General features: G+C 46.7%; 1 protein-coding gene across 2 annotated transcripts; it reads right to left on the bottom strand.

Annotated features, from left to right (window-relative positions):
* Window positions 1–6,262: 6,262 nt before the first annotated feature.
* Window positions 6,263–12,509, bottom strand: ARL11 (ADP ribosylation factor like GTPase 11). 2 transcript variants are annotated; one of them, XM_063102479.1, is made up of 2 exons: window positions 12,339–12,509; window positions 6,263–11,273 (listed from the first exon to the last, which is right to left on the bottom strand). In XM_063102479.1, the coding sequence occupies exon 2, from the start codon at window positions 11,253–11,255 to the stop codon at window positions 10,665–10,667; it is 591 nt and encodes a 196-aa protein (XP_062958549.1). In that variant the 5' UTR covers window positions 11,256–11,273; window positions 12,339–12,509; the 3' UTR covers window positions 6,263–10,664. The 2 variants fall into 2 exon arrangements, with proteins under 2 accessions (XP_062958549.1, XP_062958550.1); XM_063102480.1 differs by lacking the exon at window positions 12,339–12,509 and adding an exon at window positions 12,047–12,128.
* Between the last annotated feature and the right edge of the window lie 851 nt (window positions 12,510–13,360).

Here is a 13,360-nt window from a genome sequence, read left to right as displayed (position 1 = left end):
TGGTGTGCCTGATTGTGGGAGAGAGGTCCAGGCCCCTTCTCCATGCTCTGGGTCTCTGGGTGGGCTCTGAGGCACTAGCATGGTGTGCCTGGTTGTGGGAGAGAGGTCCAGGCCCCTTCTCCATGCCCTGGGTCTCTGGGTGGGCTCTGAGGCACTGGCATGGTGTGCCTGGTTGTGGGAGGGTGGTCTGGTTCCCCCTTCCATGACCCAGTTCCCTGGATGGGCCCCAAGGTGCTGGCTTGGTGTGCCTGGTTGTGGGAGAGAGGTCTGGTCCCCTTCTCCATGCCCTGGGTCCCTGGGTGGGCTCTGAGGCATTGGCGTGGTGTGCCTGGTTGTGGGAGGGTGGTCCAGTCCCCCGTCCATGCACTGGGTCTGTGGGCAGGCCCTGAGGCACTGGCTTGTTGTGCCTGGTTATGGGAGAGAGGTCCAGTCCCCTTCTCCATGCTTCAGGTCCCTACGCAGGCCCTGAGGCACTGGTGCAGTGTGCCTTGTTGTGTCCAGTCCCCTTCTCCATGCTCTGGGTCCCAGGGTGGGCTCCGAGGTGCTGGCATGTTGTGCCTGGTTGTGGGAGGCTGATCTGGTCCCCGACTCCATACCCCAGGTCCCTGGGTGGGTCCTGAGGAACTGGTTCAGTGTGCCCTGGTTGTGGGAGGGTGGTCTGGTCCCCTTCTCCATGCCCTGGGTCCCTGGGCGAGACCCAAGGTGCTGGTGTGGTGTGCCCTGTTGTGGGAGAGAGGTCCAGTCCCCTTATCCATGCCTCGGGTCCCCGGGTGGGCCCTGAGGTGCTGGCATGTTGTGCCTGGTGTGGGAGAGAGGTTGGTTCCCCTTCTCCTTGCCCTGGGTCCTGGGGTGGGCTCCGAGGTGCTGGCATGTTGTGCCTGGTTGTGGGAGGGTAGTCCAGTCCCCCACTCCATACCCCGGGTCCCTGGGTGGGCCCCAAGGTGCTGGTGGTGTGCCTGGGCTGGAACTAATTTTTTGTCCTTTGCTTCTAACACGGGGGCACTTCCTGTGGGAACCAGTACTTGAGCTGTGTGGTTGAGCTAAATTGCTGCTTTGCTGCTGTTTCCCTAGGGAAGGCTTTTTGTGCAGCTCAGAGTTTAACAGTTGACCTTATAGGTACTTCCAGCTCTCCAGAGACCAGGTGCACCTGGGTTGTGTAGAAACTCTGATCTGGGCCTGAGTTTTTTCATCAAACTGCACCCCATGCAATTCTGCATTCCTGACGAGTCTCCTCTGAGTGGTCCTGTGCTGATTGGGGGGCAGATTGGCTGTCCTTGCTGTGTCCCAGTGTTCCCCTGGTGGGCCCATCTCCCCCACTGCCTGTGCTGCAAACACTTCGCATGGGATGGGCCCTGCGCCGGTCCCTTGTGATGACTCACCAGCCTCTGAGTGGCTCCCTTTTTCAGTTGTTCTGGCTCCTCGCTCCTGCATGGGTCCACAGGAACCCTATTAGTGGTCTTGCTGTCCTAGGAGGCCACCAAGGCCCTCTTCTCATCTGCTACCTCCAACTAACTCCATCTGAAGGGCACAGCTGCAGCTTCTGCTGGCTCCTGCTCCATGCGCTCAGCACCAGGAGCCTTAAAGCAGCCGCGGCCCAAAATGCTCAGAGCAGCTTTTTCTTTCTCTCATCGTAGTTTCTCCCCCTTCATGAATTCTGTAGGTCTCTCCTCCTCTTCCCCTGAGCTGCAGCAGCCCCAGCTTGGCTGATGTTACATTTTTATAGTTGTAAATTGGTTGATTTGTGGGAAAGAGTGATGCTGCAGACCGTCTATTCCACATGAGTCAGGCACAGAAAGAGAAATACCACATGTTCTCACTTATTGGTGGGAGCTAAAAATTAATATATAAATTCACACACACACACACACACACACAAAAAAAAAAAAAACTGGGGGGGGGGAGAAGATATGACAACCACAATTACTTGAAGTTGATACGACAAGCAAACAGAAAGGACATTGTTGGGGGGGAGGGAGGAGAGGGAGGAGGGAGGGAGGTTTTGGTAAGGGGCAACAATAATCAACCACAATGTATATCGACAAAATAAAAGTTAAAAAAAAAAAAAAAAAGGTAAACAGAAGAAAGAATGAGAAAAAGCTAAGCTAAACATAAAAAAAAAAAAAAAAAGGTATTTGTATTGGGCATTTTGTAGACTCTTTCAAGCTAGAAATTCATGTATTCTGGGGAATGTTCTTGTTTTATTTCTGTGATAATCCCCCCATACATGCACTTTTTCTCTTTTGTCTTTCTGGAACCTCTGTTATCTGATGCTAGACTTTTGGACTAATTGTCTAGTTTTCCTATTTTTTATTTTTTATCTTTTTGTTCTATTTAGGAAACTTTTTTTCTACTTTATCTCAGTATTGGGTTTTTCAATGTAGATTTCCAAGAGCTCTATCTTGTTTTCTAAATACTTTTTTCATAGCAATCTTTGTCTCATGGATGTGATATTTTCCCTTATTTCTAAGGCTATTTATTTTGGGGGGGATGTTTTCTTTTGCTTCCTGCAACAGTCTCTTTCCTCTGAATGCCTTTTTCCTGTCTATTTTTTTTTTCTCTCTTTCATATTATAGGTGTTTTCTCAGATGTCCTGTCATTCTTTATTGTCTGTTCATATCTAAGGCACTGAACATTATATTCACATTGTGCCCAGGTGTTACCCACAGGTCACTGGCAAAGGGAAAAGGGTGCCTTTACAGTGGAGAGATCAAGCAGTCACCACCTCTACCAAATGATCAAACTTCTCTTCACTGCTAGTGAGCTATTCAGATGCAATCCCCTGATACAAACAACATGAGGGGTAGAACTTCACCTGTGTGTCTTGCCGAAATTATCTGATCCAAATCTAGTCGAGCCTTTAGATCTCACTTCCAGTTTATAGGATTTACAAGAGATAGAGCTACTCTATCTCAAATGACAGCACAAAGGAACATTCGGGGTCAGGGGGTGAGGGAAGAAACAATCAGACAAATCCGATGTGAGACACTCCTTCAAGTAACTGTTCCTGCCCCTTCAAAAAGGCAACATGTGGGGAAAAGTCCAGCCCCTTCTTGCTCTCTCTCTTGCAGAATGATGTCTTCTGTCTTATTATGACACAGCAGGAAGGCCTTCACCTGATCGTGGACTCCCCAGCCTCCAGAATCATGAGCCAATACATTTCTGTTCATTATAAATAACTCAGTCTCAGGTGTTCTGTTATAGCAGCACAAAATGAACTAAGACACATGCAAGGGGACTGCAAAAAGTTCATGGAAAGATTTGTAATATCTTTCAATTCTATTTTTTCAGAAACTTTTTAAAGTCCCCTCATAACAACCAAATGCAATGTATGAACAAGTAAAAGACATTCTAGGAACAGTGGGGGAAATTGAACTATGGATTGAATATTAGAATATATTAGGAAATTTTCTTAGATGTGATCATAGATTTATAGTTATGTGAGATAATGTCCTTATTCTTTACAGATGGATACTGAAATACGTAGGGGTGAAATATGATGTCTGTGACTCATTGTCAAATGGTTCAGAAAAACAATATACATAACACAAGCGTATCTAAAGATAAAGCAAATATGGCAAGATGTTAGAATGTAAGAGGTTGGTATTCGGGTGTTTTTTGTACTACTCTTTCAATTTTTCTGTATGTTTACATTTTTCAATAATAAAAATGTAAGTGGAAAAAAGAGGAAGTTACCAACAAGCTGGTAGAAAACTGTGAGCCTTGTGTATATGGCGAGGCCTTGTCAATTGTTGACCCAACTATCTCATCAGGGGACCTTCAAATGTCAGCATCGCTGAGTCCTCTCTCTAGTGGTTAGAATTCCCAGAGAGGAGCTTCCAGCCCCACCTGGGCTGCGTAGGCCTCACTGCCAGCACCTGGGCGCTGAGCAGGGACGAGCTCTAAGCAACCCACTGGTCAGTTCACAGACTTTCACTCAATTCTCCTGTTTTCACAGGCTTCTCACCCCATCCTCAACTGGGTAAAGCCTCCAGAGAAGAAACCGACAGCATCCTGCCTGGGGCAAGGAGAGGCAGTTGCCTGTCTGAGTAAAATAGAGGAGACTTAGGGTCTCTCTTCATACAGACTTTTCACCAATTCCGTTTTCAGCCCCACTTTGGTGCTCCCTGATATTCCAGGTACTGAGATCTTTTGGGGTTTGGTGCCTAAGGACTTATCATCTGAAGCCATGTAGAGAGAACATAGTCTCTGGCATCACACCTCTGCAGAAGTTCAAATGCTGCTGTGTGATCTAGGGCAAGTTACTTAACATCTTCAAAATTAGGGTGCAAACCCTTCTAATGTTTTGGCTGATTGCACGAGTTAATACACCTTAGACCAGTCCCTGGCATAGACTAGGTTCTTTGATCTCTACACACACATCCTATCCCCAGCAGATTTAGGTTTCTGCTTTCTCTGGTTTGTGAGGTTACTTTCCATCTTCCATAATTTTGTTGCTTCCTCAAGCTTGCTACTGTCTCTTCTGCTTTCTTAGCTTTTTTTTTTTTTTTTTTTTTTTTTTTGAGTGGGCTTTGGCTTTTTAAAAAAATCCCTTTATTGTCTCTCTGGTAGGGTTTGGAGAGAGTACAGTTAAATGTATGTATGCATTTCAAAATATTAAACCACAAGTCTCAAAGACTTTCTTTCTTCCTTTCTCTGTACCTACTAAAGACCCCCATAGGTAGTTTATTCATCATATTCCAGCCTGAACTCACTAGGCTATTGTAGGCCAAGCCTAGGGAGTGAATCTTCATACTTCTGAGTCAGGTCTGGCAACCAGCTCCCAGTGTTATCTAGAAAATGCCTGAGAAGTGCCCCTTTCCAAAACCTCCTGAGTCATCACTGGCTGAGGGGACGGAAGTTCCTGTGGCAGCTGCAACGTTTGTAGAAGAGCCTTGTGACCACAGCTGTGTCAGAACAAAACAACCACTGGCTCTGCCCCACTGCCCACAGCTCTTGACTCCTAGGGACCATCTGATTGTCCTGGAGAACAGAATCCTATCTTTAAAATGGTAGAAGGGGGTGCATTTGCAAATGACTTGCTTGAAGAATTTGGAGTGCTCATTTAGAAGAATGAATTCCTTCTGCAGCTAGGATTAGGCCTATGGAATTTTGTGACTGCGGGTTCTTTTTCCACTGGGGTCATGATGCTGTCCTTTGGCACTTAGAGAAACCCCACTGGGGCTTAGATGGATTAAATAATTTGCCCAAGGGTACCAGTTGGTGAGGGGTAGAGCTGGTTTCTGTCAGTTCTGAATGACTTCAAGCCCAAACCCTAAACCACCATGCTCAACTGCATTTAGACAGTGCCAGTTTGAACCAAGTGTGGGGTTGCCTCTTCCTCTTGGTAGTGATTCTCTCATGGAAGAATTTTCATAACCCTGAAAAAGCTTTATATACATTTCTTTATATCCTTTGTATTTTCCCTCCAGGTTAAGCCAGCACTTAATGCCACTGAAATTGAAGTTTGTGAAATTCAAAAAAAAAAGGGAGAATAAAAATTGCAAAATGATATGGTGTCATGTTAATAATCCAGAGATCATTTATAATTATGATGCCTCCTTCTATTTGAAAAATTAGAAGTGCTTTTATGAGAATTAATTTCTTTAGATTTGCAATTTCATGCTTGAAGTAGCCTGCAAAAATATCCATGTGGCCCAGGCTGGGAACAGAAGGGAGATTCATGATCAAGTTTTGGTTTGAGATCTGAGGCAGGACAATACCATTTCTCAGGAAAAATTTTTAAATACTTACAATCTGTAGCCACATAGCCAAATCTCTTTGGGTGTGAATGTGTCAGCGGAGTGGAAATCAAGACAATGAAGTGAAAATAAAAGACTTATTTTTTTCTTTCTAAATTTGTTTTGCTTTTCCTGAGCTGTTGCTTTTATGAGCCACGTGGGCAGGGAATTTGGGTCACCCTTCATGGCTCTGCAAAATTCTTACCTCGGTGAGGTCAGGGACAGTCACAGGTGTTCAGAGTCCTGCCTGTGGGGACTGCCGCAGGTCATGCTGAAGTCGTGTTCATCACTCCTAATTAAGTGCCCTCCAGAAATCATCTTGAGTTTTCCTTTGTTCACTAGGACACATTTAGGATGAGGACCCTTTTCTTTACCCACGTCATTTCACCAATCATGGGTGCAACTCAAAGCTCACAGAGCCAGGCCGATGGGCCTGTAGAGGAAATATAAGTGAAAACAAATCTGCTGCCAACCCAGAAAACCTCTCCACAAAGGTAACAGAGAAATTAAACTGTTTTATTACCGCAAAAGCATTCAACCAGAATGTGATGCTCGTCATAGGCAATCTCCTAAGTGATTGCAAAGACGGAGAGAAACCTTAATATAGCCCAGTAGATGCAACCTATTCCAGACACGTTCTCAAGGAAGAGGACTTGACAGAACCATTTGTCACACCAAGTTCACCCTGGATTCACCTGGTAATTGGGGTCACCATCTGTGTTAGCTAATTGGTTTCATTCGAAGGAAAAACAAGCTTCCCATATCTTTAGGACAGGAGATAGTTTTGCAACTTAAAGCGAGGCACTGGCCAGTTTAGGCTCCTTTCCTCCCACCGAACTGGGAGATGAGGCGCCCGCTCCCTTCATGATGACATTTCAAAGGGGTGGCTCCTGGGTCCTTGAGAAAAACGTTCCTGAGTCCTAAAGCTGCCCAGAGGCTTATTTAGCTATCAAAAAGATTTATGTACATCTCAAAGAGACAGAGAAATGAACTAAAAATATACATTTCCTAAAGTAAATGCTCTAAGAAAAGGGAGGAGCGTGAAGCCCCTTCCCTCATTTTCAACAGGAAGAATTAAGTCTTATTTTTAAGTCGTGTTTGCTCTCACGGGCCCACGAGGCGGCAGCGAAGGTCAGCACCTCCACCTCCTGACCCAGGCGCTGAGGCAGAGGCACCTACTGAACAGTCTCGTCACTCCTGCCCGACCTCCGGTCTGGTCACAGGTCCCCACTTACCACCCCATCTCCTATGCACACTAAAAGTCAGGTTGTTCAGAGTGTGACGTAGAAAGAGTACGTGTGACTTTCAGTTGTGTTTACTACAAAGGATGCCTGAGGTGTAGGTTTGTGCCGGCATTTTGGCTCTCAAGCCAATGGACCTCTTGGTGTTTTCATTTTTGGATTTTATTCTGGATAGTTCAGAGGACCTGGGGACACCCCCCTGTGACACCCAGTTCCTTCACTGTAATTAGTTATTCATTCTTCACCCAAGTACTTAATGAGCAACTCTTAGTATCTAATATTGTTCCAGGCTTTGAAGAGGGTAGAAGGTTGGAAGGCTTGACCCCTCATCTCTGGGAATTTCCACCATACCCAGAGAGAACACACTTCAACATGTGGAGCAGCCCCAGTTAAAGCAGTAAGAAGTGGGGCCTGGACAGTCAGCACCATGGGAGTTCAGGAGGATGGATGTGGCTGGAGTCTTCCTGGGGAGATGGGATCTCAGAGTCCTTAAATCACGGGCAGGATTCAAGAGCATGGGCAGAAAGAAAAACAACTTAAGCCTAAGGAAGAGCAGCAGTGTTAGGAAGCTTCCCTAAAGATGTGTGACTCCGCAGGACTGCTGCCACCACTGTGGTCACTACTGTAACTGCAATGACTGCTTGCCTGACATGGAAACTTAACGGGCCAGAACACATGTGCAGGGACATCAGAAATCCCAGAAGGGTGCACAGGGCCCATAACCTGTATGGTTCCCATGCTTGCTGCAGGCAAACGTTCCAGAAGCCAGTGAGTGGAATGACCGAGGCTCTCAAACCCACCTCCCACCCAGAGAATTGTGCAGTTAACATCCTAGAACTCACCTGCTGGGTAATTCTATGTGAGTGATTTCAATTCAGTCCTTCCAAGCAGGAGACGGACCAACAGGGAATTATGGTTAACACTAACTGGGCATGGTAATTACAGTATTTTGCTTTTGTTCTTTTTCCAGAATCTCACCCAAGGGGATGATGAAAGGAGACTTCCTGGGGTCTGTTAAGACCAAGCACTTCCAGCTTCAAAGACTGCGGGCTTTAGGCAAACACTCAGAGCCACCTGCCGGCCCTCTTGTCCACTCGTTAGTCCAGCAAGGAGCACACACTGGCAGCTGGGAAAGAGCATGGTACATTCTGGTGTCAGAGAGGAGACTGGCCTGGCTGAAGCAGAGGATTGTCAAGAGAACAGGGAAAAAAATACCAACAGCATGATGGGCAGCTGCAGGGATAGAAAGTCCATGCAGACCAGTGGTGCCAATAGTGTGTGCTTGGCTCAAAAGACACCATGGTCTTCCTCTAACCTGTCTGCCTGCCTTCGGGATCCTCCCTCCACCCAAACACCCAGGTTATCTTCCTCAGTACAGATCTAACCATACCATCCTCCTGCCAGCACCTCAGGAAGGCACCTGGCCACATATCAAAACAAGTTGGGAACATCTAGCAACATGATAGATGGCTTTCCCATTAGGGAGTCATAGAAATATTGGGTAAACTATAACAAAAGAAATTTTTTTCAATGTATGCTGTCTTTGAACAAAGGAAAGGAAATCATCTAGTGGCAGAAATGAAGAGAAACCACAGCCAAAGCAGTAGGCACAAGCTGGAAGTCTGGAGACTGTGGAGATTTTAGTGGAGCCAAACTTAGGCTCTAGGGACTGTGCTGAGGCTGTATCACCTGTGTGGGAACAGCACATGCAGCTTAGTCTTGCTTGGAAGAGAGAAAATGTTGATCTGAGCTCAGTAGAAAAGGAAGAGCATCAAGGAGATGCCCCATCCTCAAAAGGGAGTTAGAAAATGCTGCCCACAAGCTCAGGGAAGTATGAGCAAGCGAGTTGTCTATCCTGGGACATGGATGCAAAGAAAAAAAATCACCTGTCAGAAATGGATTATTTACGGCCTGTGCATTGAATGGGTGCAGAGTCAAGATTTATACTATTTGTGAGGCCCAGAGAGCCCCAAGCGTAATATTTGGTCGAAAATAACTGAGATCTCCGGGATCCTGGTCGGTGCAAATGCAAAACTACTCTGTAAAAACACTGTCACAGTCCAGGGCATATGGGAGTCACCAGAAAAACAGATCCCACTGAGGATGAGCTCCCAATAACAAGTGACAAATCAGAGGAGGAAATGAGCTTCCACAAGTGGCAACAAGCAGACGCCTCCAGTAGGGTACTAGGCATCTCAAGGACTGCAGATAATGGCCCAGTCTGAAAGAAGCTACAATCAAGTCTATACCCAGCTCTTCCAAAGCAGAACCCAGTGGTCCCGGTTCCTGTCCCAGCCTGTTCCTCCTGTGCTCACCTTCTCAAGTTCATGACATTCCAGTCCCTCCTGTCATGCAGACTCAAAATCTTGAGCCATCTTCAAATTCTTCCTCTCTCAAGTTTTTCTCTTAAAAATAACTCTCGTGTTTCCTCTCCCTTCCCTTCCTTCTCCTCTGTTCTGCGATGGTCATCTAGCTGGTCTCCCATCTCCAGGGTCCCCCCTTCTCTTTATTTCACCTCCACACTGCCACCAAGTCATCCTCTTAAATGGTAAGTTCCATGATTTCCCTTTCCTGAGCTGAACTCCTAATTATTAAAGTCCAAACAGCTTTCCCCAACTTGGACCTAAGTTTCCTCTCCAGTTTTGTTTCCTTTTATAATGTCACCTTCAGCCAACCCTCACCCCAGCCCCCTGTTCAAGACACACCAGCTAACTTATCGTTCTACACCCTCTCTCCTCTTCCCTCTGACTAGAGTACTCTCCCATCACACCTGCTGACTGAGGGTCTACCCCAGCTTAAACCTTCCAGAAGCATGATGTCATTAGGGGTAGACACATCTGGTTTCAAATTCCAGACATGTCACTTAATAGCTCTATGCTTCAAGCAACAAGACATCACAATCTCTCCAAGCCTCAGTTTCTAATTCTATTTTTTTGCAAAATTGTGAGAATTAGAGATCATCTAGGTAAAACACCAAGCACAGAGCCCAGTCCTGGTACTTTGCTTCCTCAGCCAGAGTTCCACAGGCCCTGAGGCCTTGTCTCTCTCTCATCTTTGTGACCTCAGTGTCTACCACAGGAAGCCTTGAAACACAAGAAAGAACTAGGAAACACCGAACCGGGCAGTTGAAGGGAAGGCTTTGGGTAGAGAGACCTGGCAGATCTCAGGTGTTAGAAGAGTATCGAAGACCAATTTATGTTGTGTTGCTGCAGACAGGGCAGGACTGCCATCAGGAGCTATCAGGAGACTGATTTTAATCCAGGATAGGAAGGAATATCCAACATTTAGAGCTGTGTAATGTGAGAACACGTGCCAAATATAAGCTCCTCATAAAGATATACCGTGACCATGTCCAGATGATATTCTTCTTTGGTTTTGAAACCTCTTTCCCTGTGTGAAGTTAGGTCTCAGTTATTATGTAACCACTTCCTGCTCTGTTATTACAATTGCTCCATTCACACTTGGCAACGAGCTATTAAATGAAGTGTGTTGAGGGTTTTTCTTTTTCTTAGAGTATCATTATTCAAAAATAGTTGATTTTCAACATAAACACCACTGAGAATAAGTCCCGAGAGAAAATATCCTGTGCAAGAACAGGGGGCCTTCTGGTTTGATAAACTGAGCTGAAGCTTCTCAAGCTTTAGCTGGCTCTTGCAGTTCGGATGGGCAGAGATAGACCCAAGGGTCAAGAGGTCTTGTTCTCCCCACTCCCGGCCCCACCAGCTCTCACCTGGAGACACGGGCAGCGGCGGGATCTCAGGAGGCTCCGCAGGCTCTGCAGGGCCTCGGGCAGTCCCTGGCCAGTGAGGGCGCTGCAGGCCTGGAGCTCCCAGCAGTGGTCCGGGAATCGCTCCAGGCCCAGCCTGTTTTTGATCTCCAGCAGGGGAAGAGCATCGGGTGCCTCCTGCTTGTTGGCCAGCACCAGGAAAGGGACTCTGGCCATGTTGGGGTCATTCAAGATTTCCCTGAGCTCAGCCACAGCCTCAGGCAGGCGGGTTTCATCTGTGCTGTCCAGCACATACACGAGGATGTCTGTGCCCTCCAGATAGTCCTTCCAGCTGGCCCTGAGCTGGGTCTGCCCCCCGACATCCCAGAGGGTCAGTGACATGTGTCCAGGAGCTTCAAGAGGCTCCACGTTGAAACCAATGGTGGGCAGCGTCTCCACCAGCTGGTGGCCCTTCAGTTTGTACAGGAGCGTGGTCTTGCCTGCCGAGTCGAGGCCCATCATCGCCACCTGGGCTTCCGCCTTGTGGCCTCTGGAATTCACAGAGCCCATGGTGGCCACTGCTAAACCCTAGGGGAGAAAGGGTATGGCACATCAGTTATTGTTTTCTGAAGGACCACAAACCCATGCAGACACATGGAAGAGCTTCTACTCTAAAATAGGGAAAGTCTCTATAGGGTCAGGGTTCAAACACAGGCCTGGGCTTTGGAAGGGAGGGTGTATGAGTCACTGTCAGCTGGCCCATCTCTGGGGCCTGCTTCAGAGAAGAGCACAGGGCTTCCTGGAAGACATGGTATGTGGGTTCACACTCTCCAGCGGCTAAAGCAAAGAGGCGAAATGAAGTTCAGTTAGACAGACCTAGGTAGGAAGGAATAACAGAAAGATGTCTTCAGTTTTTGCTAGTCTGTGGCTGCTAGCCTCTGTTTCTCTCCTGTAAGCTTAAACCCTGAAATGGAAGCTACGTTGGGTTCCATGCACAGATGCAGAGGATGGCTCAGCTCATGGTAACTCCTGCCACCTTTGGAACTCCCCACAGGACCAGCACTATGTCCTGTAAACGGTGGCCATTTATAAATGCTGCCGACTGGGGGCAGATTTATGAATCAGAGCAAAGTGGTTTCCTCCACTGTCTTACCCAGGTGGATGACCTCTAGAACACCCCATGCATTTTTAAAGAATCCCAAATTTTAAGACATAAGGCTTGTTCCCCACTTAGGAGAAACCCGGATGGAACAGAAGCGATGCCTCACCTCCAGGAGTGTACATAAGCTGCCTCTGGAGGAAAACAGGACAGCCTCTGTGCCTCGCTACTCCCAGGGCAGAAGAGTAAAAATTAAAATTACCTCTGTGTTATTTTTAGGCTGTGCTGAAAGTTCCTCCCCTGTGGCTCCCTTCTCTCACAGAGCTGCTTTCTGCTACTCAGAAACGTCCCAAGAGCAAATCATGGAGGAAGTATAAGTGACTGTTGCTGCTTCTCCTTTTCTGCTTCCTTCTCCTAGGTGGCTGGGGGTGGGGGCGGGTCCTGCAGCCCTTCCCTCCCTGGGCTCCTGGAGCAGCCATGCTGCTGGGGACTTCCACAAAGATGTCCCCAGTGCCACAGCTCTTCGCAGAGTGAGGCCCAGCACCAATTCCTACCTCTTAGCCACTCGGTCTTGATGCGCAAGTTCAGAGCTGAGCCCAAGTTCGGAGCTGAGCCCAAGTTCAACTGCTGCCTTCTGTGCTTCCCCTTAATCTGTCACCTCCTCCTTGGAGAACTCTGAGAGTCAGACCTTTTCCTTTCAGCATATGCCTCGGTGTTTTCCTGGTGCCTGGAGATTCTTTTATTTGCTTGGAACCATACATGCTTTTTAAAAACTGCCCAAGTATGACGAACACACTAAAAATAGGTGTGTGTGTGTGTGTGTGTGTGTGTGTGTGTGTTAAAGGTGACCCATAAAAATTAAAAAGTTGTGTTATGTGTGGTAGACAACTAAAGTTATTGCTTATTTTTTTCTTGAAAGGTGTCATTATGTTTTTCCCAGTAAAAATGACACCTCCAGAAAATATAAGTTTTAAAAAATTGGCTGGTCAGAAGCCATTGATTCTGTAGCAATTGAATTTGGATCTGGAGTCACAGTGATTTAGCTCTTGTAACCAATAATCTTTGTGCTACTTTCTGCTTTCCTGCATGTTATTTAATTAAAATGTCAAGAACCAAGTTGTGTGTTGGGACTCTTCCATTTTAAAAATGAAGAAACAGGCTCAGATGGGGTAAATAATTAGCTCATGATCTGGCTGAGATTCATAGTCAATCTTTCTCTTTTATCATGTTGTGCTACTCACTGAGAAATGCTTTGTGAACGTCAGACACTGTATCGTTCTCATTAGGCTGCTATGTTTTAACAGGAGGAAATGATTAGGAAAAGCAAGAAACATGGAGTGTGTTGTGTGCACCACTGTGTTATGTTGTGGTTGATGTTGCTGGTTTTTCGCTCTTTCCAGGGCCTGTGGTTGGAGGCTATAACTGTTTCGCAAGGGCAGGGGTGGGGTTGTTGAGGAGACAGAAGCAGATAGAAGGTGCTGTAGTTCGAATGTCCTTCCAAAATTTATTGAAACATTGTTGATTAAAATTCATTGATCCTCATTGTTACAGCGTTAAGAACATGGGAAATCAGACT

This window comes from Cynocephalus volans, chromosome 7 (assembly GCF_027409185.1).
Source record: "Cynocephalus volans isolate mCynVol1 chromosome 7, mCynVol1.pri, whole genome shotgun sequence".
Classification (NCBI taxonomy): Eukaryota; Metazoa; Chordata; class Mammalia; order Dermoptera; family Cynocephalidae; genus Cynocephalus; species Cynocephalus volans.
The sequence above is the reverse complement of the archived record's forward strand: the minus strand, read 5'-3'. Positions and strand labels throughout refer to the sequence as shown.